General features: G+C 36.1%; 4 protein-coding genes across 6 annotated transcripts; 3 read left to right on the top strand and 1 right to left on the bottom strand.

The window, feature by feature from the left end:
* The first annotated feature begins 1867 nt into the window (after positions 1-1867).
* On the top strand, positions 1868-7848 carry LOC103931146 (protein ACTIVITY OF BC1 COMPLEX KINASE 1, chloroplastic). 2 transcript variants are annotated; one of them, XM_009340566.3, is made up of 14 exons: positions 1868-2300; positions 2586-2792; positions 3440-3529; positions 3647-3793; positions 3929-4093; positions 4254-4394; positions 4472-4651; positions 5105-5300; positions 6079-6206; positions 6444-6515; positions 6781-6893; positions 6989-7136; positions 7232-7301; positions 7567-7848. In XM_009340566.3, the coding sequence occupies exons 1-14, from the start codon at positions 1986-1988 to the stop codon at positions 7629-7631; spliced, it is 2037 nt and encodes a 678-aa protein (XP_009338841.2). In that variant the 5' UTR covers positions 1868-1985; the 3' UTR covers positions 7632-7848. The 2 variants fall into 2 exon arrangements, with proteins under 2 accessions (XP_009338841.2, XP_048436348.1); XM_048580391.1 differs by having other exon boundaries at positions 2158-2300; positions 3454-3529.
* A 991-nt stretch (positions 7849-8839) lies between these two features.
* On the top strand, positions 8840-15236 carry LOC103931145 (elongation factor 1-alpha). Of its 2 annotated transcripts, XM_048580388.1 has the most exons (14): positions 8840-9023; positions 9367-9407; positions 9482-9542; positions 9637-9749; positions 10277-10435; positions 10755-10976; positions 11154-11231; positions 11697-12169; positions 12273-12383; positions 12460-12947; positions 13497-13665; positions 14293-14532; positions 14621-14755; positions 14864-15236. In XM_048580388.1, exons 4-14 carry the CDS (start codon positions 9641-9643, stop codon positions 14993-14995), a joined length of 2316 nt encoding a protein of 771 aa, XP_048436345.1. In that variant the 5' UTR covers positions 8840-9023; positions 9367-9407; positions 9482-9542; positions 9637-9640; the 3' UTR covers positions 14996-15236. The 2 variants fall into 2 exon arrangements, with proteins under 2 accessions (XP_048436345.1, XP_048436346.1); XM_048580389.1 differs by lacking the exon at positions 10755-10976 and having other exon boundaries at positions 8842-9023; positions 9367-9542.
* A 3956-nt stretch (positions 15237-19192) lies between these two features.
* Positions 19193-22665, top strand: LOC103931143. The gene is made up of 4 exons (XM_009340559.3): positions 19193-19415; positions 20587-21636; positions 22085-22121; positions 22382-22665. Exons 2-3 carry the CDS (start codon positions 20744-20746, stop codon positions 22119-22121), a joined length of 930 nt encoding a protein of 309 aa, XP_009338834.2. The 5' UTR covers positions 19193-19415; positions 20587-20743; the 3' UTR covers positions 22382-22665.
* A 919-nt stretch (positions 22666-23584) lies between these two features.
* Positions 23585-26749, bottom strand: LOC103931141 (cytoplasmic 60S subunit biogenesis factor REI1 homolog 1). Its single transcript, XM_009340555.3, has 5 exons — positions 26468-26749; positions 24724-25287; positions 24458-24627; positions 24102-24320; positions 23585-23971 (listed from the first exon to the last, which is right to left on the bottom strand). The coding sequence occupies exons 1-5, from the start codon at positions 26570-26572 to the stop codon at positions 23812-23814; spliced, it is 1218 nt and encodes a 405-aa protein (XP_009338830.2). The 5' UTR covers positions 26573-26749; the 3' UTR covers positions 23585-23811.
* Positions 26750-27834: the final 1085 nt, after the last annotated feature.

The following is a 27834-nucleotide window of genomic DNA, read 5'->3' as shown; positions in this document are numbered from 1 at the left end:
TTAACTTTAATGCTATGTGACACTTAATTTTACAAATATTTTATTGTTTGATTTGATTTTCACAATTATAAGATTTTTTATCTTCAATGTTAACAATTCATTTTCGTATCACCCAATATTAAATATTATTTGAAAAATTGGTTATTTACATATACAAAGTTATTAACACTCATCAAATGTTTATTTTCTACACGATAAAAAAATTTGCTCACTTGGTAAGGTCATGCTTTGTTTGTCGCTCCACCAAGGTTTAAGTCCAATCGTCATCAATTCTTATTGATGCACGATCTGTAAAAATTTTACATAAATTCATATCGCAGGCAGTTAAGTGTCACACATAAGTCCTCCTGCTCGAGGTTACTTATTTATAAGTCCAGCAAGATCCATTTTCCCATCAATGTGGGACTCATTATCAGCACGCCCCCTCACTGTGACAAATTTTTAAACCTAATAGGTTGACAACACAACAAGGTAACGTGAAACATGTGTGGCCGTTTGGCTTCACACATACGCATAGGACAACTTACTCTGATACCATGAAGAAAATTGAGGTTCTACCATAAAATCAATTAGGAATATGGAGAATAGCCCAACATACTTATAAGTCTATGTAAGATCCATTCTACTATCAATGTGAGACTTATTTTCAACAGAGAGCCAAACGGTGAGAGAAACCAATCTCCCCAAAAAAAAATTTCTTTTTTACCAAAAAACATTTCTAGGTAATTTTCTCGGAATGTAAAGAACAACTTGGTGTTCATAACTGCTATATAGTTATTCTAGTACAGGTTCTTCCCCTTAGCATTCAAGCCCTCTCATTCCGTTAAAAACAACCGATAACTAGTTGGTTCGCTATACGTTGTAATAGAAGTCGCATTTAAGGTGAATATATCAAAAAAAGGGAAATTGTATTGGTAACAAAAGTAATTTTTGGCAAAATATGTGATTTTACCTCCAACTACTAACTTTGAAAGTTTATATGAAAAAAATTAGCCAATTTGTAAAAATAAAAATAATGATAAAAAATTGCTGATAAATGTAACCCTCTAAGAGCAAGTCTACCCATTTTAGGAGGACAAAGGTGATTAAATTGCCCTTATGATTCACTCAAAGTCTAAATAGTAATTACCTTTATGCAAGTACACGGTTGAGAACAGGAAAGTAAGAGTAGTGGCAATTACTATTGATAAATATACTATTTAGGAAGGAATATAAGATAAAATATTCAAATTTTCTATAATTATGATTTCGTCACCTAATCCTAAGAATATCCTAATTTGACTCAAATTTGAGTTTTTTTGCTTCGGAGACAAATAATATTGCAAAATAACTATCTGATTATGCCTTTGACTAGTCCGATCACCTGAACTTCATAGGCTATAGGCATTCTGGTAATTAGCACGATCGCCTAAACTTCACGGGCTATAGGCATTCCATAATTGCATGAAGTCGTTGGTGTCTAATTAGTCCACAATTTTTGCTAAGAAATAGTCATATTTAAAAAATAAAATAAAAACCTAACATATATCACAAAAATCATAAAACGTGACATATCTACCATCAGAATTATCATAAAACAAAAAAACTTAACCATATCAACTCGATAAAATGAGACAAATCTAGTAAGCGAACAACACGTAACACTAACACCATTTTATGTTGAAGTGATAAGAACAATAATACCTCATTTAACAATGAAATGATCTAACCAAAAAACTAAATGGAAGAAAAGACTTGCTTAGTTTGCCTGTCACTTTCCCAACCGTTAGACCTAACCTTCCCGTACAAAATTGTGTGTGTGGATGGATGCCCATCCATCACACAAATAAAATTATAAATATTATTATCCTTTTTTAGTTTTCTAACTAATTTTTGAAGTCGTTACTTGCTCTCTTCTTCCTTTTCCCAACTAACCACCAAAAATTATAATCCCACTCCCATTTCACTCCCCGAATCCCTCAACCTCCACTGAGAGAGCAGAATCCATGAATTTGCTCTGCGTAAATTGCGTAACCGCAGCTCCGTTTCCCGCGAATCAGCACCTGAGCTCGCGAGCTCACACTGTTCCGAGTCGCATCAATGCGCCTTCGCGTGGTCCGGCGTCGTTCGATTACAGGCTTCGGATACGAAGAGGCAAGAAACCCATGCGATTCCGAGTTTCGAATGCCGCAATCGAAACGCGGAGGAGCTTGCCGGTGTCTGCTGCCGAAAGGCAATTGAGCAAACCTAGCGCGGCCATGGAGCAGCTCGACTTCGAACGCGGTGTTTGCGTGCCGTTTCGGAAGTACAGTCCGGAAACTGTATGAAATTGAACTCTAGCTCAGTGAATTTATCTCATATTTTGTTAATTTCTTGTAATTTTTTTGTGAATTTTTGTGTTAATCTTGTGATGGTATGCAAATGATCAAGCCTGGTTGAAATTCAGTTAATCTGTTACATTTCTGAACTAAATTCGAGTTTGATTTCGTATGGATTCGATGATCCTCTAGTTGAAAATTGGATGTATTTTTTTTTTTTTTTGGTGTGAATTTGTTAGGCACTTGTATTCAATTTGGCATGAATTTCTTGATGTTATCTATAATTAGGTGAGGAATACGGTGTTGGAATCCAGAGGAGCAATTGTGTCGTTACTTTCGAGGGGTGTGGAGATTGTCTGGAGTTTGGGATTTTACTGGTCTACCTTGGCGTATGACTACGTCATAGGAAGGGATGAAGAAGTTGTTTCAGCTCGTGCTCGGCAGCTTAGAAACCTCCTATGTGATTTGGGGCCTTCTTTCATTAAAGCCGGCCAGGTTTGAACCTCACTCAAATGAGTTATATCCTATTGTCTTTGCTGAAATTTGTCAGTTTACTTCATTGGATTAACTGCAAAACTGAATTTTGTCATAGCAAAGCAAATTAAGAGAAAATAATGCATCAACTATAGGTTTACTATCAGGTTTTAATAAGAATAAGATGGATTATCCAGTGAAGAAGTAATATGTCAAGATCTAAAAATGTAGATGTAACTAAAGACTGCCTACACATAACAAAAAAAAAAATGAACAATGAGAATTCATTGTGGTCGATCCTATGCATTTGGGACAACGATTTTTTAGACTAATTCTAATATTTAGGTAATAATTCTCGAATAACAGATTATTTTTTTTTTTTAATTTTTTTTTTTAAATTGCAACCTATTCTTTTTTAAATAGATTAAATGGTTTTTCTGGGTTATACATAGAGATTTCTGAAATTTAGATCATAGAGATTTTGCTGGCTGTGACTTGTCACCATGTTCATATTATTCTAATCAGAACTTCAGCTGTAGTATGAAGTATCAAAGTTGAAATTTTCTCACCGAGTACCAATTTGAAATCTACTTGCACTCAGACAACGAATTTAAGATTCATATGCTTGCGCAATTAAACATTTCCTGATTTCACCCATTTATTGAAAGGTTCTTGCAAACAGACCTGATATTATCAGAGAAGATTATATGAATGAACTCTGCATTCTTCAAGATGACGTTCCTCCCTTCCCCAATCAGGTAAAATCTCAGTTTACCAAAAAGTCATTGGTTCCAGTTGCTTGCATTTGTGATGAGACACTTTTACTGTGTGGGGTTTGCTTAACTTACAATAGCATATGGCATGCATTGCTTCAGGTTGCCTTCGACATAATAGAAGAAGAAATGGGGAGACCCCTAGAATCTGTTTTCAGTAAAATTTCGTCTCAAACGATAGCAGCTGCCAGTTTAGGTCAAGTATACCGAGCTACATTACGAGACTCTGGCGAGGAAGTTGCTATTAAGGTTTACCAAAGGGCCTTTTCTTAGGTCATTAACAGCTCTACAGTTATTGTGTTGTGAGAATAATGAAAACATTACCTGTGGCAAAAATGTTGAAAAAAAAAAATTCTAAATTTATGTTTGTTTTTTCACTTACAGGTTCAAAGGCCGCAGATAGAACCTATAATTTATCGGGATCTTTTTCTTTTCCGAACTCTTGCTTCATTCTTAAATGGCATCAGTCTACAGAAACTGGGGTGCAATGCTGAGCTGATTGTTGATGAATTTGGTGAGAAGCTTTTGGAGGAGCTTGATTACACCTTGGTACCTTTCAGACCGCGCTATAGGAGGACTAAAAGTGGACTTTGGCCCCATTATATTTATGCCTATGACTTCATTACCATCGTCACTTGAATGCAATTTAAACTGCCTTTTTTCTTTTGACCTTTCTAATTACTACTCCAAATCTCTTTCCTCTGAACAGGAAGCCCGCAATATTGAAGATTTTCTTCTGAACTTTGAAGGTGATCCTACCGTCAAAATTCCTAGGGTTTACAAAGAGCTTTGTAGTTCACGTGTTCTAGTGATGGAGTGGATTGATGGTATTCGGTGCACTAACCCACAGGTATATTGTCAAGATAAAATATTTTAAAGCAATGAGATATCATATCTATATCAATAATATCTTGCCCCGCATTTCAGGCTATTAAAGAAGCTGGTATTGACGTAAATGGGTTCTTAACGGTTGGAGTCAGTGCTGCATTGCGGCAATTGCTAGAATTTGGGTTGTTCCATGGAGATCCACATCCTGGAAATGTTTTTGCCATGCGTGATGGGCGTATTGCATATGTGGACTTTGGGAATGTTGCTGTGCTTAGTCAGGTGAAATAGATACTTAAATGGCATTCAATAAAATAATGATTGAGAGTAGATAACGCCCCTGTTTTTATTTTCTTTATCACATAGGCATCTGCATTTGACAGTTTGTTGATTATTGGGGTTAATGAAAGAAATCAATATACTGTCTATAAATAGTACATGTCTTTGCATCGCATAGATGGCCAAGGTACAAAGATGTATCACTTTCCCTTATTTCGAAGTCTTGTAATATACACTTTTAAAACTTGAATCTTCAATTCTCCTTATGGCTGTGAGGATTAACATAGGACATAGCAACCATGCACTCATGTACAAGGACACCCCAGCCACCAAAACTAGTGCTTTTCTATTGTCCATATGAAAATATTATGTATCTATATCTGCTATTTTCCTATTATGCGTTAGTTTTTCTTAATTTTCATGTCCTACATATTGATCTATCTTTTAGTTTTTCAGCAAAATAAACAAATTTTAATTGATGCTGTTGTCCATGCTGTAAACGAGGACTATGTTGAGATGGCAAACGATTTCACCAGACTTGGCTTCTTGGCTCCTGGGACCGATGTCTCTCCTATTGTTCCAGCTTTAGAATCAATATGGCAGAACTCTGTTGGAAAAGGACTGTCTGACTTTAATTTTCGAAGCGTTACAGGTAATTCATGTCCTAAAGTCTTTATTTTTATGTCTGCTTTTAGTTTTCTTTCTGTGGATTCTACAATCAACTTGTTTTAGAGCTCTTAGAACTTGGAAATGCTTCTCCCTTGTCCGCATTATATAATATACATTGTGGTTTAGAATCATTAGATGTTCATTTGGAACAGTCATAATATTTGAAGCACAATTGGTTGGGGAGGTAAGAATTATAACTGCATAAAGATAACAACTAGCATAACTTATAAAGTTCCTTGGCATTATATTACGTCAGTCCGGCTTCACCACGATTAAGGGTTTATAGATATACAGAGAGACACCTCTTATTGTGTTTAGTAATAAAAGAATACAAGTGTTATTGTTGTTATGATATTTTAACTCTCTGAAAATTGACTAAAGTAACCTATAGGACACCTTCACTGTTGTCAGACAGTGAAGGTATCTATTGGAAAGCGAGAGTTAATCAAGATCGATCTTAGTTTTTAACTGGAAATTGTATGATGCCTTTGCTCTAGCTTACTTGTCAAAATTATACATTTTATGTCGGGGTACCTGGTAATGTTGAGAGTTATCAGATTCTTATAAAAGAAACATGACTTTCAATTCACTCTGCATGTGTTAGCGTGTGCAGACTGCGGATATATTTTCTATTATGATTTAGTTGCCTGCGGGGTGTTCTTGTGCTTTGAGGGAAATGGATAATTGCATTTTGTTAGTAACTTTTGTTTGATCTTTTCTAGTGCTTTTTTTGACATGCACTATTGCTGGCTCTGCTGTAGGGAAGTTTAACCAATTAGTCTACAACTATCCCATCCGTATCCCAGAGAGGTTTTCCCTTGTCATCCGTTCTTTGTTGACTCAAGAGGGCATCTGTTTTACTTTGCAGCCAGACTTCAAATTTCTTGAGGCAAGGGCAGATCTTTTTATCATACTTTTTCTGGCTATCATATCTTTTAATTGATGTTATTCGGCATGTAAAAGTTCTGTTATAGATTCAACCCAATGGTAGTGATGGAGCGCCTGCCATGTTTTACAATTAGAAACTTCATATATCATATGCAAATTTTGTTATTGCAATGATAGCCATCTGTCTTGTACATGCTTTCCTTCCCCACACTATTATTGACATTATTCAGTCAAGCAGGTTGCCTATCCATATGTGGCAAAGCGCCTACTGACAGATCCAAACCCAGCTCTACGTGAACGCCTCATACAGGTAAGTTCAAAGCTATTATGATGTGGTGTGCTTAAAAGTCTGTTAGTTGAATAACTTGAAATTAAATCATATCCCCTTATATTCAAGAACTTGTACTCCTTAACTTGCTCTGCCATGAAAAAAAAAAAGAAAGAAAGAAAGAAGAAAAGTAAGAAGTTGCTCTGAATGAAATGAGCAGTACGGCCCACCGCTTATTGATTATCTAGTTTAAAGCTTTTGTTTCTGAAATTGAAATCCTTCAGAAGTAATTTGCTTATGGTTTTAGGTATTATTTAAAGATGGTGTTTTCCAATGGAAGCGGCTAGAAAACCTTATTGTTCTTGCCAAAGAAAATGTGACCAAGATGAGCAGCAATCCTGCATTTCAAGCTGTAGACACGTATGTATCTGTATCTACTCATATCGTGCTTTGCTTTGTTTGTTCTACTGCTTGGGGGTTTAAAACCCTATATTTTCTTTGGCTGTTTTGTGCAGGCAAGGGTCAAGAAAATTGCAAGTTAGTAGGAAACTGGACCTCACTGACACCATCAAAGATGGAGCTCGCCTTTTCATTTTTGATGAAGGAATTCGTAGAAAGCTTATTCTTGCTTTGACGGAAGATTCAAAGCTTCACATTGAAGAGGTATGAAAATCTGAGAAATTTTTTTAGTAAAATTAAAAGATAAAACCCCAAGAATGGAGTTTTGACAAGATATGTTGTCAATGTCTTCTCTCTAGCTTGTGGATGTGTATAGACTCGTTGAAGATCAGATAGACATACCGTCAGTTGCAGTGGAAGTAGCACGAGGTAAAAAACTTCATTTAACCCTTTTTAAATCAAGTTCAGGCTACATATTATCGTATTTGCAATCGTATGTTTTACAAAGCCGAATCTTAAGTAGATTCACTTATATCAGTGGGTTTCATTTTTGCAAGAGATGTGGTAAGCAATGTGGTACAAACCTACAAGTAGCATTACTTGCCAGATTGTTTAAAATGTGGCACAAGAAAACCGATTATTTTTTCCGAATCTTTTGTGTTTATATCTCAAAATCTTGTGCTGGGACTTGCAGATTTCCCAACCGTTGTACGAGATCTGATGCTTTCGTGGAGCGAGTCGGTGTTATCTGATAGATAGACCAAGTTCTGGAGTTGAGCTGCAAAAACATAACCGAATTACGGGTATTATACGACATGAATCTAACACACTTATCGGATGTCAACCTGTTATCTCAAAAGTTGTAAATTGCCTTGCAAATGTTGTAAATGAGAAACATTCACTGCATCCGTAATTGGGAACGATTACTTGGTATGGTAAAAAGTATCTGCAAACCAATTGCAGTTTTTGGGGCAAATTGAAGTACTAGCGATAATGTTGTGAAATAATGGAAAACAAAAAATTACTAGAAGATTATGGCAAAAATAAAATACAAAATGAGGATGTATAAGAATGTGTTTTTAATGCGCGCGCATCATAGAATTAAATGTGTTTTAAACGACAGAAAATAATATTTCATATAAAACACATTCTATGTTTTTTACAGTTTACACATTAAATTTTGATATGCGCCATCAAATTCTATGATGATTTATATAATGCCAAGTTTGGAGTAAAATGTGTAATTACTTCATGTTTAATTCTAAAACTAACGTCGGAGCTAGTTGAAAAGTGATTGAAGAACGAGTTATCTTCCAGGGTTCTACTTTACAATTTACTTTAGAATCCGGATTCGGCATTATTACCGGAGCCAACAGATGGATGAACCGAAGGAAGGAAAGCCACATGAAACATCTTTTAGAGAGAGAGAGAAAGGGTTAAGAAATTATGTATAATTATATCTCACTGTCATTTAATTATTTAAACTACATACTAATGAAACTTTTTTTGTCAAACAAAAAAAAAGTGAAAAGACATTTTTGTCTTGTATCACTACAAAAAAAACGTTAAGAAAAGTATCGTAATTTCACAAAGCAAAATTTAGTGTTTATTTGTAAGCCTCAGTGATTTTATCATCTCTAATTTAAAAATAAAAATAAAAAGTAAAAACAAAACTAAAAAACTAAAAACAGAACTAAAACTAAACTAAACAATTTCACACTTTATGTGTGGACATATACTAATTTTTTTTTTTTTTGTTTTGTACATCGATATTTTTTGGGGAGTTCAGAATTCGCTATCTACAGATTCAAACTTAAAATCACTCACTTCCAAGTAAAGAAGAATATCATCAAACCGTAGTACTGAATGATTTGTAGAATACTAGTTACATTATTAAGAATTGTAATATTTTTTTTGTTTTTTGGTTTAAACAGAAAGATTATATTTACTTTTGGTCCATTGTATTAGAAGGGGAGGAGGATTCTCTCTCCCCTCCTAAAGAGTTGAGTTGGAGTTTAGCAAACCTCTTTTCTTCAGTTTCGTCCTAAATATCCCGTCGAGTATTAATCCACAGAAAACGAAGAAGAAGAAGAAGAAAGGGGCAAAAGTACCATCTTCTCCCTTTGTTCCTCTTTACTTCTGCTGCACCAGGTATACCCTAATTCTCCTCTCCAAGTATTCCAATTCCTCCAATTTCAATGGGCGCCACCGCCACTGCGTCTTTTTTCAGTTCTTCGAATTTCCGTCCTCGGATTTTACTTCTGCGTATGGTTCATTGAATTTTACTGAATTTCCCCCAAATTTTTCATTCGGCATAAATGTGTAATTAACAAGTTGTTCCAAACTTCCTTGGTTGCTGAGAAAGCTTTTGATTTCAATAAGCTTATATTTTATTCTCAGTTGCTTGCTTCAAGTTTTTATTTTTCAGATTTGTTCGCTTTACAAAACAGAGCATTTGAATTTTGTAATAACAACTGATTGTTTTCGGGTTCAGGGTTATTTGATGCAGCTTCATATATACGGCAGAGAGACAGAGTAACTCATTGTACTGCTTGAATTCAAACTTGTACAATAGTTTTTGGCTTTGAATAAGCATTGTTGTGGTTTAGGTTAAGATCACATTGTTAAACCAACCCGTCTTAAGGGTTGCGGCGGTGTATGATCTTCTGGGTATGTCACTGATTTTTTTAATTTTTAATTTTGTGGTTATTGGCTTTTTGTAAGTATGCAGTTTTGTTTTTAATTGAGCCATTTCTGTCCATAGGACCATGCCTCGTAAAGTAAACTATGGAATTGATTATGATGACGAGTATGATGCCTATGAAGATTATGATTATGGCTATGATGATGATGATGAGTCCGGAATAGAAAAGAATGGTTAGTTACCTTTTTACTTGAATTTCTCTTCCTTGGTAGTTTTCCGTTGCTCTTAGTTTGCTGCTCTTGATGCAATTTCCATTGGTAGACGACTATTTGAGAATGTATTCAAAATTTCAAATTAGTATTTCATTGACTAGAAAAGTGGGTAAGCAGATCAGTTTCACTCTGCATGGTAGTTTACATGTTTTGAAAGTGATTTTCATTTGCTTCTTTACCTTTTTGGTACAATGTTTATTGGTTTGACAGATCTATTTTGTTGGTTTATTCTTATAAAAAATATGCAAAGATTTAATTCACTTTCGTCTTGAAATATACTTTTGCAATCTAGAAGTAGAAGATGTTGGTTTGTCCAATATTTGAGATTCCATATGATGACATACTACCTTGCAGTCCGAAAAATGCTAAGTTTTTCAAATGCCAGTCTCTGAAAAAATCCTTATTGATCACTTTACATTGTTCTTCTACTAATTACAGCCATCACATATACATCTTGACCGTTATACCCACTGCTCAATTTGTTGCAGTAACAGGCAAAGCAGTTGAATCAAAACGGGAAACTGAAAGGCCTAAGGTCTGGCGTTGTTCCATTTGCACATATGATAATGAAGAGAGTATGTCTGCATGTGACATTTGTGGGGTTCTTCGCAACCCTTTGTCTAAAAGCAATAGTGATAATAAAACAGGTATTAAGTGTATCCTAGACCTTCATGAGCTAATCTGTGAGTTTCTTATTTTTTTTATTTCTTGCAAGTTTTGTGTGACAAGGACACTCCTTTGCCTAATCCCTACTCTCATTTTTCTGTGTTAAAAGATTCTGCATGTATTTGTTTGTTTGGGAAAGGATACTGTGCTTAATCTTATTTTTTTGTTTGACATCACCCTTTGGGTGGATCTCATCTTTTTCAAGAAACGGTTTCTATTTTAGCTTCCTTGTCACTGCCTTTTAAAAAACAAAATAAAAGTCTAGTTCATTGCCCTTTTTTAGAGATCTCTTTCATGCAGTTGAAGGCAGATGCAAAGATTCTGGAGCATCCATAATGGCCAAGTCTATTTTTGCATCATTGCTGCACCAGAAGCCAAAACAGGCTGTACTATTTCATCAGCAGAAAGATGATTCTGTGATAGAAGAGGGCAATAACTTCCATAGGCTCTGGGATTTCAAGAGACCTGTTCATGAATTCCATAAGACTTTTAATGTTCATAACAAACACCATATTGATATAGGTCTGCACTCTTTTTCCAAAAGATGATTTAGAGTAGAGTTAGAACATCACCATTTCTACAGTTGGGAGATACTTTTTAATCTAAGCATCTACCATCTGTTATTGCTTAAAGAACGCCATTATACATATTTGTGGCATATATGTTCTGAGTTTTAACTTGCTTGCATTGATGATACAGCTTCTTTCAAGTTTGATGTTCCATCCCCAGATGATGTGGTTTCTAATGGATTGTGGTCCTCCAGAACAGGTTCAAAAGGTATGCTTTTCTTATATTATCAATGTGGTTTTTTTTTGTCATAATGTACAGTCCACAGAGAAAGGTCCCTGTATTGTTATATAGGAACCTATGGAGGGGACTAGAGCAAAGCTCTCTTGAAATTTGAGATTTTTGACACTATAATGTACGTAATCGAGACTTACAATATAAGTGATCTAAAAGTGCTTGCCAAAACCTGGACAGAACTTTGCATGGTTTGAATTTGTTTGGGGGTCTTCAACAATGGGTTTCCTTCAGACTCTTAATATTTTTCTTTGGTTGGTTTTGGACTGAGAAGAAACCTGGTACTGTAACTGATTGCATGTAATGCTTTCCTAGGGCACTAATTGTCATTCTAATCATCTATTTTTCAGAAAACTACAAGCTCTATTGGTCAGTTTTTTCTAAATGTATTTTTTTATATATAAAATTCTTTGATGATTCTCTATTATGTTTTATTTGCAGCTGGTGTTATTGACTTAAAATCTTCAAAAGCTTCCCTGAATGTGGCTAAGAAGAGCAGTGCAGTCGTACAATCAGGTGCTGAATGGTCAGGTAGCTCATCTACAATGGCACAAACAAAGGAACAAGATAGATTAGATGAGGAAAATGGGTTGGAGAATCAGACAGTTAGTTATCACCATGGAAGTAGTGGCTCTATTACTGTACAAGAAAATGGTAAATTTTCAGAGAGTTCATCTGCTTTGCAGCCAACAAGCAGACGTGACAGTGGGGTTCAGAGCTCTACTTCTTCTGAAATTAAGGGCAAGCCACAGAGTGTTACCAGTGGCTTGAAAAACATGACTTTGGATGCTCAATCTGGATATTCTAATAATGGTAGTGTTAGAGAATCTCGTTCACAAGCGGACTATAAACCCGAGAAGTGGATGCTTCCTGACCAAGCTGTAGATACACTGACTCAACTGAATCTTGCAATAGTAAGCCCCACTAAATTATGGTCATACAATCCTACTCATTCTCCTCATCCTACTGCCACTTGATAGGAAATGAAGCCAATTTTTATTTCACTTGTTATTGTAGGTTGGTCATGTTGATTCTGGAAAATCAACACTCTCAGGTAGGTTGCTTCACCTTTTGGGAAGGATATCTCGAAAAGAAATGCACAAATATGAGAAAGAGGCAAAGTTGCAGGTAATCTATTTGCAATTTTTTTTAGTACTTTTGAAACTTGAATCTCATGTTCAACTTGGGTACATGATTTAATCAGGGAAAGGGGTCCTTCGCATATGCTTGGGCATTGGATGAGAGTGCAGAAGAAAGGGAAAGAGGAATAACTATGACAGTGGCTGTTGCATATTTTGATTCCAGAAAATATCATGTTGTTGTGCTCGACTCTCCGGGCCATAAAGATTTTGTTCCAAACATGATATCTGGGGCAACACAAGCTGATGCTGCGATACTTCTCATAGATGCCTCAGTTGGTGCATTTGAAGCTGGTATGGATGGCGGCAAGGGACAGACAAGGGAGCATGCGCAACTTATTAGAAGTTTTGGTGTTGATCAAATTATAGTTGCTGTTAACAAGATGGATATTGTTGAGTACTCCAAGGATCGATTTGATTTGATCAAACAGACACTTGGAACATTTCTCCGTTCCTGTGGTTTCAGAGATTCTTTGGTGTCTTGGATACCATTGAGTGCCATGGAAAATCAGAATTTGGTAGCAGCTCCTTCTGATGTCCGTTTATCGTCTTGGTGAGTGTGCTTGCTTTTCCTCTTTAAAATCACTGCTGATGATGGATACAAGATGAAATGTTGTCTTTATTTGGAATGTAGGTGCGAACTCATTTATATTTTATACACTAGAATTATAATTTGGTGTATTAATTAATTAACTAGGCTTTGTTTATGAAGTTTTTGGTCTACTTGAGTTCATGTTACTTGCCCTCCTCCCTCATCTCCCTTCTCTCATTCTCCTATTATCTCTCGAACTCCACCTCTCAAAGCAATACTTGTTTTGCATCAAATACTTTTTCACCCTCTTGTAGGATCTTCATTTTTTATGTATGAGAACTTTTCAGATCATTCAGGAGCCGCTATAAGGAGAATAACGGGATAATAACTTGTTCTATATGAGGTCGATGTTTCACCAGGGCCCCATGTAATGCAATCCAAAGTTTATGTTGATAGTAGCTCACCTTAAGAAGTAGACAATTGTAGCATTCTTAATGAAAACTTCTGAGAACTTCTCCATATTGCTCCTGATATTGTGAGTGAAAATAGTCTGAGGTAACTGAATTGCAGGTACCGTGGACCTTACCTGTTGGATGCAATTGATTCCCTCCAACCTCCTACAAGAGAGTTTTCAAAGCCATTGCTGATGCCTATATGTGATGTTATCAAATCTTCCTCACAAGGGCAGGTGTCTGCTTGTGGTAAATTGGAAGCGGGAGCTCTTCGAAGTGGATTTAAGGTATGTTGGAGCCTTGTGGATAGTAATAGAAGTTTCAATTAGTAATCTAAGTCTGTCATTTCTCTTATGGATAGTTCATTGAATTGGTTAAAAATCATAGATATCTCCTCTGTTTGAGAATATTCAGACACATGTACATACTCACATTTAAGTACGCATATGCAAAAATGTTCTTTTATCAAACTGGTCTTCAATCCAAACCATTGATCAGTTCATTGATTGTTTGAAACCTTCATGCATGGTCTATATTAATAGTCTGAAAAGTGAGATTGCCATACAACATTGACACATGAACACATGGTTGAAGTTGAGGAAAATCTTGATGTGGTTCAAGATTAAGTGATACATTCACGCAATTGGATTGCATTGGAATTTTTTTGTACTTATATACCACAGTTTATTGCTCGTTGGGTTTGGTGGGCGTGAGCTGTTGAATTGGCTGTCTCTTGTCTCTTTTAATGTTACTTGGAAAACGTTGTGCATATGATTAGATGACAGGCTCTTGCATATTCTAATGCAAGTAATCAATTTAAATAAATTCAAGTACATATAAAGCCAAAGGTTCCTTTGTTTTACCACTCCTGTATCTTTCCTTATACCAATAGCCATAATCGGTGAATTGTGTAGGTTCTGGTGATGCCTTCAGGAGAATCAGGGACTGTACGTGCGTTAGAACGTGACTCTCAGGCTTGTGCAATTGCAAGAGCTGGAGACAATGTGGCTGTTACTCTGCAAGGCATTGATGGAGGTCGTGTGATGGCAGGAGGTGTGCTCTGTCACCCTAGTTTTCCAGTTGCAGTTGCAAAACATTTGGAACTAAAGGTGCTTGTTTTGGATGTTACAACCCCGATTTTAATTGGCTCTCAGGTGTGTATTTCATTTACATGAAAAATTTACTTTTCTTTTTGTGCCACTGTTTTATGGAAATCAAATATAATATGTCTGGAATGAGCAGTTGGAATTCCACATACACCATGCGAAGGAGGCTGCGAGAGTTGTAAAAATATCATCATTGCTTGATCCAAAGACTGGCAAAGTGACAAGAAAAGCTCCTCGCTGTCTTACTGCAAAGCAGAGTGCAGTCGTAGAGGTGAATAAAATCAAAACCATTGCTTCTGTTTCACTTTACAGGTTACTTGCATTGTACTTATGGTACTGACAGTAACATTATTCCGATCCTTTCCTGCCCTCATTTCAGGTAATTCTTCACGCGCCAGTTTGTGTGGAAGAGTTTTCTAATTCTAGAGCTCTGGGGAGGGCATTTTTAAGGGCATTAGGAAACACTATTGCCGTCGGCGTTGTTACCCGGATTATAGAGGAGCAGAAGTAGTTTGTGCACAGGCATGGTTGTGCTACGAGAATTGGATCGATTGGCCATACAGTCATACCGACCCGCAATGGGGTTCCAGGGATTAGGTCAGTTTTTGGTAGCGGTGGATAATTTTGGGGTTTGATAGGAATTGAGGTTTGGTTGTTGTATATGCATTAAGCAGGCTCGGCTCATAAACTTCATATTCCTATTGGTAATTTTCAAAATTTATTGGTTCTTTCAAAGAATTACGTTCTTTTAACTGCGTTTACGCCTGCATCCGAGGTCATTTCAAATCCTCCAATCCTACCATAATTTTTCCTAACTGCATACATAGGGTACTTGGAGGATTGGTTTCTGCATTTGGGCCTAATTGTTGCTCCTGAATAAAAAGTGAGTATTGGTCCTTAAATTTGTCACGAGTGGAGCCTATGGTTCTTTCGGACGTGTCTTGTTAGAACTTTCGATCTTCATTTGATCTTTAAAACGTTTTATTTTGGATGAAAACTTTAACGAAGTTAGCTAAATGAACAATTTTTCACCTCGTGACAAATCTTCTTTGATCAGTGCTCTCGAATTTTTAATCTGACGATCAAAGTTCCAATTAAACTAAAATTCAGGGGCTGATGCTTTAAATTTTCTCTAACTATTTTTGTTTTTCTTAAACTAGAAAATTCTCGCTACTCACGCTATCATCAAATGAAAATTTCAAATACGCAATTATACACAGACAATTTATGTTTAGGAGAATCCAAATCACACGCAAATTAATTATTAATGTCGGTTGACTACCGGTTGTTCCTCCATTAAACATTTTGATTTAATTAATTATCAAAGTTCTTTATATACATTTTGCTTGCACGAGATGAAATCCATGATACCAAGGGATCTTTTATAAAATTCATCTGATGTCATATTAAATAAAAATAAAAATAAATAATTGAGCAAAATTAAATTAAATTAATGAAAACGACATGGTTTCTTCTTTCACATTCCTTCTTTTAAATTAAATTAAATTAAAATATTAGGTATTGGAATCAGCTACTTGTCGTATTAATTGTATAATCTTCAATTAAACAATGGGACTAAAATCATGAGAATCATTATCAGTTAACACTTGCACGTCTACGTCCTCTAAAGGTAGATATTTATGTATTTAAACACTAAAAGGCCTCTACATGATATGCATTCTTTATTTTTAGATTGTTGGGATATGAACAATTCTCACACAATAACTCAACCGTTGAGAGACTTGACATGAGTACATCATCATTGTGACTAAACTTTTGATTTAAAGAAGTTGTTTAATTCGATGACATTTGTTCGCTTTGACGATGATTGTGCTTTGATACGACATCAGGTGAATAGAAGTTTACACATGTTGTGTGACTTGCATCTCATTGACATATAATGTCACGATAACTGTTGACTTTCGATATGAAACTCTTTCACGCATGGCCGGCCCAGAGATTTTTGAGGTATGAGATGATGCCAAAAAATATGCCCTAACTTCATATAAGAAAATTATTTATTTTCACAAGTAAGACATCGATAAAATTATACGTAGAAAAACAGTTCAAACTCAATAATTTAGAAACATAGAAAGACTAATTTATTTTGTATCCAAAGAATGAAACCAAAAAACTCCAATCTTACATGTAGATAGATGATGGGTTTTGTTTTCCATCTGAACTATTAAAATGTTTTTGTATAAATCGTGAGGTGTTTTTCTTATTTACTAACCTTGTCAATATGAGACTAAAAAAATAATGATGTTTTCGAGTCTTTAATTAATATGTATAAATAATGAATGTACTAAATTAAACCTTTTGATGACACGTCATATGATTTGCAAATTTGCTTTAAAAATTTGGTCTACGTATTACTCTTTGTAGAAGATTAGACTTGAATTCAAACGAATATGTAAAAATAACAACCCACATAGCTACTAGCTAGTAACTAAAAATAAATTAACAACCAAACAAATATTCGTAAAAATTGAAAAGAATAAACACGCATATAGCATTTCGAACTTGGAAAATCTTGATAATTTTAAACAACAAAAACCATTGCTTCTAATTAAACTTCTTGATCATTTAATCAAATTTTATAAATTTATACTCTTATGAAAAGAAATTTGTAAAATTGGAAAGTAAATAAGCACATATAGTGTTTTGAACCCAAGACCTCTTCATTATTTTCAAATGACAAAACCACCACTTCTAGTTATATTTTTTTGTCATCAAACCAAATTTTATAAATTTATATTCTTATGAAAATATATATAAATATACCGCCCTAATAATTTTGGTGCCCCAAATTTTTTTAGGCCCCTAATAGTCACCCTGTCGGCACTAAACTTGGGCTGACCCTGCTTTCACGTGTCCTACACTATGCACTTAAATTTGATTTTCCTTTTCCACAATTTAGTCTATATAATACCGCTCGACTTAAAAATAAAAACAAAAAAAAAAATTATATCCTCCATCTTGTTCACGGTTTTTTGGTGTTTATCAGGAAATTGACATTTTAAACATTTTAGTCCCCTTTTTTTACACCAAAAAAAGAGTCAAAAGAAGGACAAACAAAACAGTAGCTTTTGACTTCAAAGAAAGTGCGAGGAGGCCCTTTCCGGGCATGGAATGCAATGGAAATACTGAACCGAACCGGGTTCAGTTACCGGTTACCTTACCGCTCACCAAAGTGGGCACAACTCCCTCGCCTCACAAATCACAGTCACATTCTTCACATGCCAACTTTTTGCAATTCAATCCATGTTTTTCGTTTTTTGTTAACTTCACTTGATGGTTGATCAACCATAACATAATTTTAAAACGAAAAAACGCAAATTCGCGTTGAATTTTAAATTTGTACATAAAAAAGAGAAAACAAGACTTATTATAAACCACTCAGTACTATAGTTTGGTGATATTCTTCTTCATTTGTAAGTGAGACGTCTTATATTTGAATATCGTGAATAATGAATTCCATACCAAATTAAGTTGTCCGTTGTGTGGTTAACCCGAACTCCTCTTTCCTTTAATATAAAATATATCGGTATACGCAAAAAAAAAAAAAAAAAGGACTGATTATAAATTGCCCTAAGAAGAACAATCATATTTTACTAATAATGACGTGGATCGAAAACAATCGCGCAAGTCTCCCCTAATTTGAAATTGTGATTGATCGTCTGTCTTAGTGTTTTTTCCACAAGAAAATAACAAATTGTCCAATTAAACAAGAAAATATTTCCAAATGCATATGGAATATACACGTGTAAATACGTGTCAAATCCAAAAATTTCGTTTTCAAATATAGTAGCTAATTGAAGGAAAGACAAAATTCCAGGCCAATGGCCTACATAGCCGGTCGGGGGGTATAACTTAAAACACAAGAATCGTGCTCAATTAAGCAACGCTCTGTCACTCTCACTAAGAACTTAAGAAGCTTGGTCAAGGCAGAAGGCCATAACAGTCATTTTACTCTAAAAGTTCTACGTGTAATTTATCTTTTATATATATATATATATATCGAATTTTTATTTTTTCTCAAAAAATAGAAATTAGTTGTGGAGTTCACATCATATCGAATTTTAACAATTTGAACCATTTATTTTTTAAGTTGCATCTTATTGATCATTCTTACAAATTATTAGCTAAACCAGAAATATTTGAGGTATCTAATTGGGTTCAAAGAAATTAACGAATACTTTGTTCTCAAACAAACATTGAAACTTTATCGTGATAATTAAATAGACAAATAGGATTGAATTGAGTTGAATTTTTGTAAATGATGATATATGAATCAAGACTTACAAAATAGATGGTTCAGATTGTTGAAATTCGATATAAAGTGGAATCACATGAGTCTTGTTTTCTTATTCCTCAATTTTTTTGGTGACAAAAAATTTATGATCACTTGTACTTAAATTTGATGTCAGCGGTAAGATATAAACATTAAAAGCATGTTCACTCCACCTTTCATATCAATTTAACAATAAGTGGCCAACCATTTAGTATTACGGTTTAGTGATATTCATTTTCACTCGTAAATGAGAGGTCTTAAGTTCGATTCTCGTCAAAGACGAATTTGAACTACATTATTGTTAACCTATTATGAGGCTAAGTCCACCATTCTCTTTAGTGTAGAACTATAGTTTGTAAAAAAAGAAAATTTGAAGATAAAAAAGAGCGACCCTTCAACCTACTCCTCACAAAACTGACTTCCCCAAACCCGAATCGCGCACACACAAAACATAAACAAAAGAGGGAGACCAAGAAAGAATACTCTCTATGCTCTCATAAACCTCAAGCCTTTCTACAAAAATCAAATAAAATAAAATTTCTTTCATTTTTAAGCCCCTCCCTGTCTCCTCCTCTTTGGCCTCAATCTCCACTTCGAGTTCTCCCCCATTTTTCAATCGAAGATTCTCATATATTAGGTGAGACCCAGGTTCCCAGTTCTCTCTCTCAATTTCTTTTGGGTTTCTTTTTTCCCTTTCTGATTGATGCTTTGGTTGTGAATCATTGATTGATTTATTGGTTTTTGTTGATTTTCTGGATACTCATTAGAGTAAAGTTTTCATCTTTTAACTTTTCACCGATGATTTTGCTGCCTTGGGTCGTTTTGTTGGATCATTTCTCAGTTCACTGAATAACCCATGTTTTGGTTTGATCAGTTTTTGTGATTAGTTATTGATTCTGATTCATATTTTCTCAGAACAACTGTGATTCTTTGTTGTTTATGCTTGCTGGGTTAATCAGTTTGTTTAATTTGAAAGATTTGCGATTGATTAATTTGTTTTAATATTTATTTTTTCAGCTTAATTGATGTTTTCAAATTGATATAATTACTTGGGTTTGCTTGTTCTAGTGTATAAAGATAATGTGTTGTTGAATTTGATGGGATAGTATATTATTGGTTAAGTAGGCTGAAGAAACTGCTTGTTGAAATTGATTTTCCTGTGATGGCTGTTTGCTTCTGTTGACTTTTCTTATCGGTTGTTCTAATCAACATTCAACCTGGAGATTGGTGACAAGCATACAACATAATTTATTGGGTACTGAAACCAACTCAGGAGAAGGAAACAAAACGAATTGAGATTATATACGTATTGTGTTCTATGTTGATTGGTTACTCTGCTTAGCTAAATCCATACAGTTGACCTGGCTTCTTTCGGTTCGGAAGAAAAAATGTCTTACTGAACATGCTTTAATTTTCCTGGTGATCATGCTGCACATTTAGATCATAAAAAAGGGGTAATATGCTAATTTAGCAGAAGTTCTGTGATGGGTTGTGCTAGTTTCGGTACCTTGTTTCAAAAAGCAGTGTTATTTGGCTCATCGCAACTCATCTTTGTTAGAATAATGTCTACAAAAACCTATCCTTCTCGTAACCCTCCCCCCGTCTCTTTTGTTCAATATATATCATTTACAGGGTTCCTCTAATATGCTTTAATAGCTATAGTCGTTGGTAATATTGTTTTTAATTCTAGGTTATTGAAGTTTTTTTTTCCGAAGAGTATAGAATATGGTGAACAATTGTGCATTTCTTCATCTCCTAGCTTTTCTGTACACTATTCATCATACTTACTGTGATCATTTGCTATGCAGAGTCTTATGTAGGATGCTATCATATTTGATCAGTGGCTATTAACCTGGAAGATTGGTTTACCTATGCTCAGAGTTTCTATTGTTAAAGTGGTAATTCTGATCTGATTGTACGGTGCATGCCATGTGCTTGTGTTAATTCTAAGTAATATACCCCACCATGGCCTTTGAAGCTTCTAATCAAAGAGAGCTTGAACCCAGTTCATTCAGTTTGGATGATATTGAGTTAAATATAAACTGGGAAGATGTAACTTGTCCTATATGTTTGGATTTCCCCCACAATGGTGTACTCCTTCATTGCTCATCTTATGAGAAAGGGTGCCGTCCTTTTGTTTGTGACACAAACCACCTACACTCCAATTGTTTAGACCGCTTCAAGAGTGCATATGGTATGTCATCTCCTACAAAATCTGTTGTGAGTCCTGCAGAAAATACTGAGTCAAAGGCATCAGAAGACGATTGCAAGCCTACTTGTCCCTTGTGTAGGGGGGAAGTCACTGGGTGGGTTGTTGTTGACAAGGCTCGTGTACATCTGGATGTGAAAAAGCGTTTTTGTGAGGAGCATCATTGTAAATTTATGGGTTCGTATTTGGAATTACAAAAACATGCTCAGCTGGAGCACCCTCATTCTCGTCCTTCAAAGATTGATCCTGCTCGGCTGCTTGATTGGGAAAATTTCCAGCAGTCCTCTGAGATCATAGATGTTTTGAGCACTATACATTCAGAAGTCCCTCGCGGGGTGGTTTTAGGAGATTATGTGATTGAATATGGTGACGATGAGACTGGAGATGAGTTTGAGGACTTCCATGGGGATGAACGCAACTGGTGGACCTCCTGCATCTTATATCAGGTTTTTGATAACTTGAGGAATTCTAGAAACAGAAGAAGGTCAAGAGTTGCTGACACAAGAAGAGGAAATCGCCGAGCAAGTTATGATAATTCAAATTCTGATGAAGGTTCTGTGACATCTGTTGAATTCCCTGAGTATAATGAGACCGATGATGAATTTATGGGTACAAGTGGCTCCTCCAGAGGTGGCTCTAGTCATCGCAGGTCTGCAATGTTCCTTATTCAATTTTTGTGTGGGATTTCTTTAGATTTTAACTTCATTGATTCATAGAATGGTATCTTTCTGTTACGAGTGTGTTTGTACATCATTTGTTTTTTAAAATAAAAATGGAATCCGTAACTCATCCTGTTATGCTCTATATCCTTGAACAATCAACATTCTTGCATGGATAGGAAGTCATGACTATTACGCTACTGCAAGAAATCTAGTGCACCATCTTACTGAAATTCCCTTAAAAAAAATGCACCATTTGATTCATTTTCTTGTTGGACTGATTGTGCCAGTAGAGGAATCTTTTTAAGTGGGGCTTGGAGAGCTCAGTACTGGCACATGAGCATTACGGCTCTTGTTTAACTTTCGTAAAAGATTGTAGAATTCATTTGTTTCTTGTCTTTATCTAACATTTATGCACATTTCCTCTTTTATTTGCAGTTCTCGTAGACGTCGTTCTCGCTTCTATGACAATTAGGTATGCTCTGTTCATTGATCACCTGCATACACATTCGTTCATTCTTAAGTTTCCACTGAATAGAAAGTTCTTTAATAAATTAGTCTGGGCCTTAATATCTATATATTCTAATGTAAAGAAAAAAAAAAAAAAAAGACGGGACTCATTTTCTACGCGGCGTTAGGTTTTGTAGCCCTCTCAAGTTCTCGTATTTCATACATTAAGCCGAACTTACAGTACGTCTATCGATTTCATACGACGTGTATTATATCCTTTGGCAGGGCTCAAGTAGAATAGAAGAAGTGAAGGAAAGAAAGAAGGAGATCCATCGGAAGACGCCAAAGTGGAAAGGCACTGGGATGCTTGCTGTGGATCTCATCTTCTTCAGTGGTTTTCACATGTAAAAGAAGCTTACATCTGGATTGTAAATTGCTGAAATTTGATATGAACTTATGAGATGTGCTAATTGGTCATTTTACATGACAAATCCATTGCCTCCTGTGTTACTTAAATGTTTAGCCTTAATTTGCTTCAAATCTTATAAATTTCTCAAAATTCGGGTCAAGCATGAGATTAGCATGGTTTCTTCTAGTTAAAGTTTGCTGTATATGCACATTCCGAAAATAACCTTTATCCTTCTGCAACCAAATGCTGAAAGTGATCATTCATGCTAATTGCCCATTACTATTTCCGTTGTTTCTTTTTATATATATTCCTTTCTCTCCTCCTTTGTGTCTATGTCTGAAAGGAAGAGCATCTCTCGTTAAAGCATATCCAGTTCAAATCCAAAAAAAAATAAAATTCTATCTTTGCATGGCATTTCTTAAGACATTTGTTGGTGTTAATTGTGTAATAATTATGCAGTTAGCGTCTGGAATCGACATCCGTTCTTAAGAGGAAGCGCGTTGAGAAAATCTCATTTCAATTTTTTGTCTCGAATTGGCAACCTATCAAAATGTTGCATTAACGCACAACGTGCAACAGTCCTTGCTCGAGAGTATTTTTGCTTATCGCTATAACTATGGTGTATGCTTACTATACGTCTAATTATCTACAATGTGTTTTTTCACCTAATTATTTTTAACTTTCACATTAAAAGTTACTTTTTATATTTTGAAAAATATTAATCAAGGTTATGCGAAATGATACGTAGCAGATGATTAGGTATATGATGAGCATTTATGGTGTTCAAGCAAAAATGCCCCCGTCCTGCACTCCTAAGGTACTCATTTTGACGACATGTGAGGACCAAATGCATATTAGTCACAAGATTATATTAGTTTATAGGTCTAAAAGCTTAAAAAACTTGACAACTTAATAAAGCCAAACCATCTTAAAATAAATAAACCACTAGAAAACTCATATCTTATTTTGCTTTATCAAGTTGTCAAATATTTTAAGCATATGAATATATACTAATATAATTTCGTGGCTAATATGCATTTCGATCAAACCCCGACGCCGCGGGCCTTTGCCCTCTGAAAGCCGGCGAAAAAAGTGATTACTTGTATTGCATGATGGTAAAAATTGTAGTTCATACAAACGAAATACTGCCACTTGCTATTTATGCTCAAACAGGTTTTAAAATACAAAAGATACAACTTAAAAGATGTTTACTGGTAGAAAAACTCTCAGAAAAATAGAAAAATACATCAAAAACTTCAGGCTCTCAACACTCATCATTCAGCTCCAGATATCGCAGGTGTTGAGACTAATATGTGCAATTCTTGGGCAGGTTCCGGATGACGTTGCTTTTCATTCCCATCTTACTCCGCATAGCCTCCACTCCCGATCTTCTCATTTCCTTCAGTACCTTCATCCTGACCATTCGTTCTTTTGACTGCACCGTTGCCAATCCCATGCTTCGGTACCTGAAAATTAGAACACAACTTATGTTATCAAATGATTTGTTCTAACCTAGCGTTTAGGGTTTATGCTGAATATGGGGGAATTATTTTGTCAAAACCAGAGCAGACTCAGCATATGGGATTAGAAACCCACCTTGAGGCTAATGCAGCTGTAATGGCGACACCATTAGTAGGTGATGGACGCAGCTTCTGGCGATAATAGCGCAAGTATTCCCTGGAACCAAGTGTTTTGGATGATATACCATCATCAGATCTTCTAGTAATAATGAGCTCAGAGCCACCACTCCCAAGTTCTACGCTGTTAGCCATATCACCGGATACTACGAGTTGTTTGCCAGCCTCATCCACATAACTAAAAACCAAGACAGAAGCAATTCAGCCAAGATATACCAACATATATAAAGAAGGAAAGGAATACTTGGAACACTTTTGACATAATTAAACAGCCATCAACAGAATTAAATATATTGGATAGGAAAGGACAAAAACCTGCTGCTATAATCATAGAACTCTTCCAACTCAGCTTCTTCTTCATCGTCACCATCACCGTAGTGTACCTTGCAGTGGCTTTTTGCCACCATATGCTTCCTAACTGCTTCCAAACTATTAAAAGGATGGCGGCTATCATTGCAGTACAGACACATGAAATCCCTTTTAACCTGAAAAGTAAGGAAATGAAGAGTCATCCAATTTATGAGGAGAAATCCAAAACGGGAACAAGTTTCTACAGGAAAAGAATGTACACATTTCAGTACCTTGAGACCTAGATAAGTAAGGAGGCCTTTTGGATCCTTTAAATACTCGATATCAGGAATGAAGAATCCATGTTGTTTGTGCATGTGAACCATGCAGCTCTCTATGGTGTCATGATCATGATCGCACATAAAGCAACAAGTTGGATCTAACTCCTCAAAGTCGTCATCTTCATCCATATCCTCTTCAGATGCATGCTCATCCACATTCATATCAGTCAAAGATTTTGCCAAGTCTTCGTCAGGATCAAACTCCACCCACTCATCTTCACTTTCATCAGTTTCCTCATCATTTGCCTCTCTTTTCGGGGGAGCTTTGTTAACAACACGACTCGGAAGTGGCCTAATTATTGGCTTCTCTTCCTGTTCACTGGCCCCTTGAGAGGCCCGCAGAATGTGACTTCGTGACTTGAGGTGCTCAGCATGAGCCTTAGAACTTCTATACCCTTTGCCACAAAGACCACAACTGTAGAGCATTGGGGTTTCACTCACACTGTTTTTCTCCTGAGCAAGTGCAGCTTGTCTCGCTATAAATAACGCTTCTGTCACTCCAGGAACCCCAGCTACCTGATTGTTTTCAAGAAAATTTCATAATTTATTAAAACTCATCAAAACACGTCTGCCACTGAATAAGCCGGTAAACTGTAAACTACAAAGGAATGATAGCACGCCACAACATATCAAACGAAAGCATTTCGTCAAACGAGCATTAACAAGACAACATAATGCATAGCCAATTAAAAAATAACTCAATAGAAACTCAAAATACATGAATATTGCTACAAGCTTAGTGGGAAGAACCGAGACCAAGAAATGATTAATTATGCAGAATCTACCGTCCTCTGGTAGACACACGAGACTCAAAATCTCGTGCTAAAGAGCCTGGAGGTTCGAGTCCTCTTCAGTTTAAGTAGTTGAATGGGAGGATCACTATGACTATAGCCCTTGGTAAATTTACCAAAGATGAAAATGATTTATTTGATATTATGGATAACTGGTTAGGCATCCCCCGGATAATTCAAATCGAAGCAATTGGATGTCCGACTTGGGGCAATTGTCACTGCTTATGGACCTGAACCTGGGTGATCTAAAAACACGAAAAAACTTTAACCAAAATTATAATTAATACGACTAATCGCATTAGTTTCGGCCCTTCATGAACCCAGTTACCATAGAGAACATATATGAATAGCTTTATGTGCAGAATTTATAGCCGGACAATTAAAGAATAGAGTTTCATTTAGCAAAGCAATGAAAAAAGCTATTGAATTAACTGAACAGGCAGGTACAAAAGGGATTCAAGTACAAATTGCAGGGCGTATCGACGGAAAAGAAATTGCACGTGTTGAATGGATCCGAGAAGGTAGTGTTCCTCTACAAACCATTCGAGCCAAAATTGATTATTGTTCCTATGCAGTTCAAACAATGTATGGGGAAATAGTGAAAATTTAAAGACAGGCAGCTCAGTTTCATCAGAAAACCAAACAAACATCCAAAAAGCTGCAGGACTAAAATTTAATCAGCAATCAAAGTATTCAAACATCTGTTTGGAATCAAAGCCAAACAAACAAAAAAACATGAACTTTATATTCATCCCAGAAGAGTGGAATTCGTTTTCTTATCCAGCGTTTGGGAAATTCCAATCTTTCGATTTTCCCACATAAAAAAAGCAATAAATCGAATGAAAAAACATCAAAGCAAAACCCTAGAAATAAAATTGTCAGGTGAGGAGAAAAAGATCGGGGACCTTGCGCTTGAGATTGTAGCGGTGCCATTCGGACTTGTAATGGAGCTTCTGCTCCGAGTCGTCCAGAAACTCCTTGTTGCAAGAGTTGCATGTTAGCCCTGACATTCTCTCTCTCTCTCTCTCTCTCTCTCTCTCTCTCTTAGTGGTTTGCGATACAACGGAGGAGGAAGGAGGCGGGGGGTGGGTTTTATGGGGTCAAAGAAAAACGTGCGACGGCTCGCAGTCGGTGACAATTGAAACGGTGTATGAAAGAGGAGCGTCGTCCACCAGGTGTTTGATGGCGCAAGCACAAGCCTCAGCATCAGGAAAGCTTTTCCCAATCCTCATGGGCCTGGGTTTTGGTCCATTGGTTATATTTGGGCTCATGTGTTTGAGGCCCAATACCTTAAACCCAATAAATATTCGTTTTCCTCTTTACATATATGGAGATTAAATATTCGAACTTGAGATATTGTTCAATATTGAAATGGAAATACCACTGTGCTAATGTGTAAGATCCCACATCGTTTGGGGAAGAGGAGGTGATGTGTCTTATATATAAATGCCCACCTCCCTATAGTAAGACGCGTTTTGGATGGAAACCCAAGAATTAATCCTTGAGATATCGTTTGGTATGTAGACGGGACGGGACGGAAAGGAATGGGACGGGACAGGACGGAACGGAACGGAGCGGGAGCAAAGATGCCCTCGGATGGAAACAAGGAGGAAGAAGAAGGAGACGGAGAGGTTATAATTTTGTGTTCCATGGATGTGGAACGAGTCGTTCTAGGGGGTGAGGTGGAACGAAAATTCACCCAAAACTCGTCTCGTGGAACAGCTCGTTCCACCCGTTTTAGACGCACCAAACGTGGGACGGAACGCCTTGTCCCACTCTGTTTCGTCCCGTCTCATGTACAAAACAGTACCTGAAGGCATGGCTCAAAACGAAAAATATCTTACTATACGAACTGGGATGTAACATAATGACTGGTTTGTAACTGAAACGTCGAAAAAGGGAGAAAAATGAAAAACATACGACAACCACTAACAGCCCGACACCGTAAAGCAGAACCCTAAGTTGCACCCTAATTTCGCCTCACAGCTTCCTTTCTCTCTTTTGCCTTCCTCTCTGGTATACTCCTTTCTCCCTCTCTCACTTATCTATTTTTTTAATCTTTTATGTAAATTTTTCATTCTGGAAAAAATTTTGATGTCCTTAACATGAAATTTTTGTTTGCTAAGTAGGAGATGGATCAATTTTAAATTTGAATTCAATCTGGAAAACACTTTGATAATGGTTTGTTAAATCTGGAAATAATGGTTTGTGGTTTTGATAATTGTTAAGGACATCGATCTGGAAACACAAATTTGTTAAATCTGAAAAACAA

The sequence above is a fragment of a genome, unplaced genomic scaffold (assembly GCF_019419815.1).
Source record: "Pyrus x bretschneideri cultivar Hongxiangsu unplaced genomic scaffold, Pyrus_bretschneideri_v1 Contig15, whole genome shotgun sequence".
In the NCBI taxonomy this organism is placed as follows: Eukaryota; Viridiplantae; Streptophyta; class Magnoliopsida; order Rosales; family Rosaceae; genus Pyrus; species Pyrus x bretschneideri.
The sequence above is the reverse complement of the archived record's forward strand: the minus strand, read 5'-3'. Positions and strand labels throughout refer to the sequence as shown.

Excerpts from the sequence above, each read along its gene's own strand:
- LOC103931146 (XM_009340566.3), top strand. The coding sequence starts at position 1,986 with ATGAATTTGCTCTGCGTAAATTGCGTAACCGCAGCTCCGTTTCCCGCG. Across the intron at positions 6,894-6,988 it reads GCATTTCAAGCTGTAGACAC|GCAAGGGTCAAGAAAATTGC; the intron begins GTATGTATCTGT and ends TGTTTTGTGCAG. Across the intron at positions 7,302-7,566 it reads TGCAGTGGAAGTAGCACGAG|ATTTCCCAACCGTTGTACGA; the intron begins GTAAAAAACTTC and ends TGGGACTTGCAG.
- LOC103931145 (XM_048580388.1), top strand. The coding sequence starts at position 9,641 with ATGCCTCGTAAAGTAAACTATGGAATTGATTATGATGACGAGTATGAT. Across the intron at positions 9,750-10,276 it reads GTCCGGAATAGAAAAGAATG|TAACAGGCAAAGCAGTTGAA; the intron begins GTTAGTTACCTT and ends AATTTGTTGCAG. Across the intron at positions 12,170-12,272 it reads CTCAACTGAATCTTGCAATA|GTTGGTCATGTTGATTCTGG; the intron begins GTAAGCCCCACT and ends TTGTTATTGTAG.
- LOC103931143 (XM_009340559.3), top strand. The coding sequence starts at position 20,744 with ATGGCCTTTGAAGCTTCTAATCAAAGAGAGCTTGAACCCAGTTCATTC. Across the intron at positions 21,637-22,084 it reads GGTGGCTCTAGTCATCGCAG|TTCTCGTAGACGTCGTTCTC; the intron begins GTCTGCAATGTT and ends TTTTATTTGCAG.
- LOC103931141 (XM_009340555.3), bottom strand. The coding sequence starts at position 26,572 with ATGTCAGGGCTAACATGCAACTCTTGCAACAAGGAGTTTCTGGACGAC. Across the intron at positions 25,288-26,467 it reads GCTACAATCTCAAGCGCAAG|GTAGCTGGGGTTCCTGGAGT; the intron begins GTCCCCGATCTT and ends GAAAACAATCAG. Across the intron at positions 24,628-24,723 it reads TTACTTATCTAGGTCTCAAG|GTTAAAAGGGATTTCATGTG; the intron begins GTACTGAAATGT and ends CTTACTTTTCAG.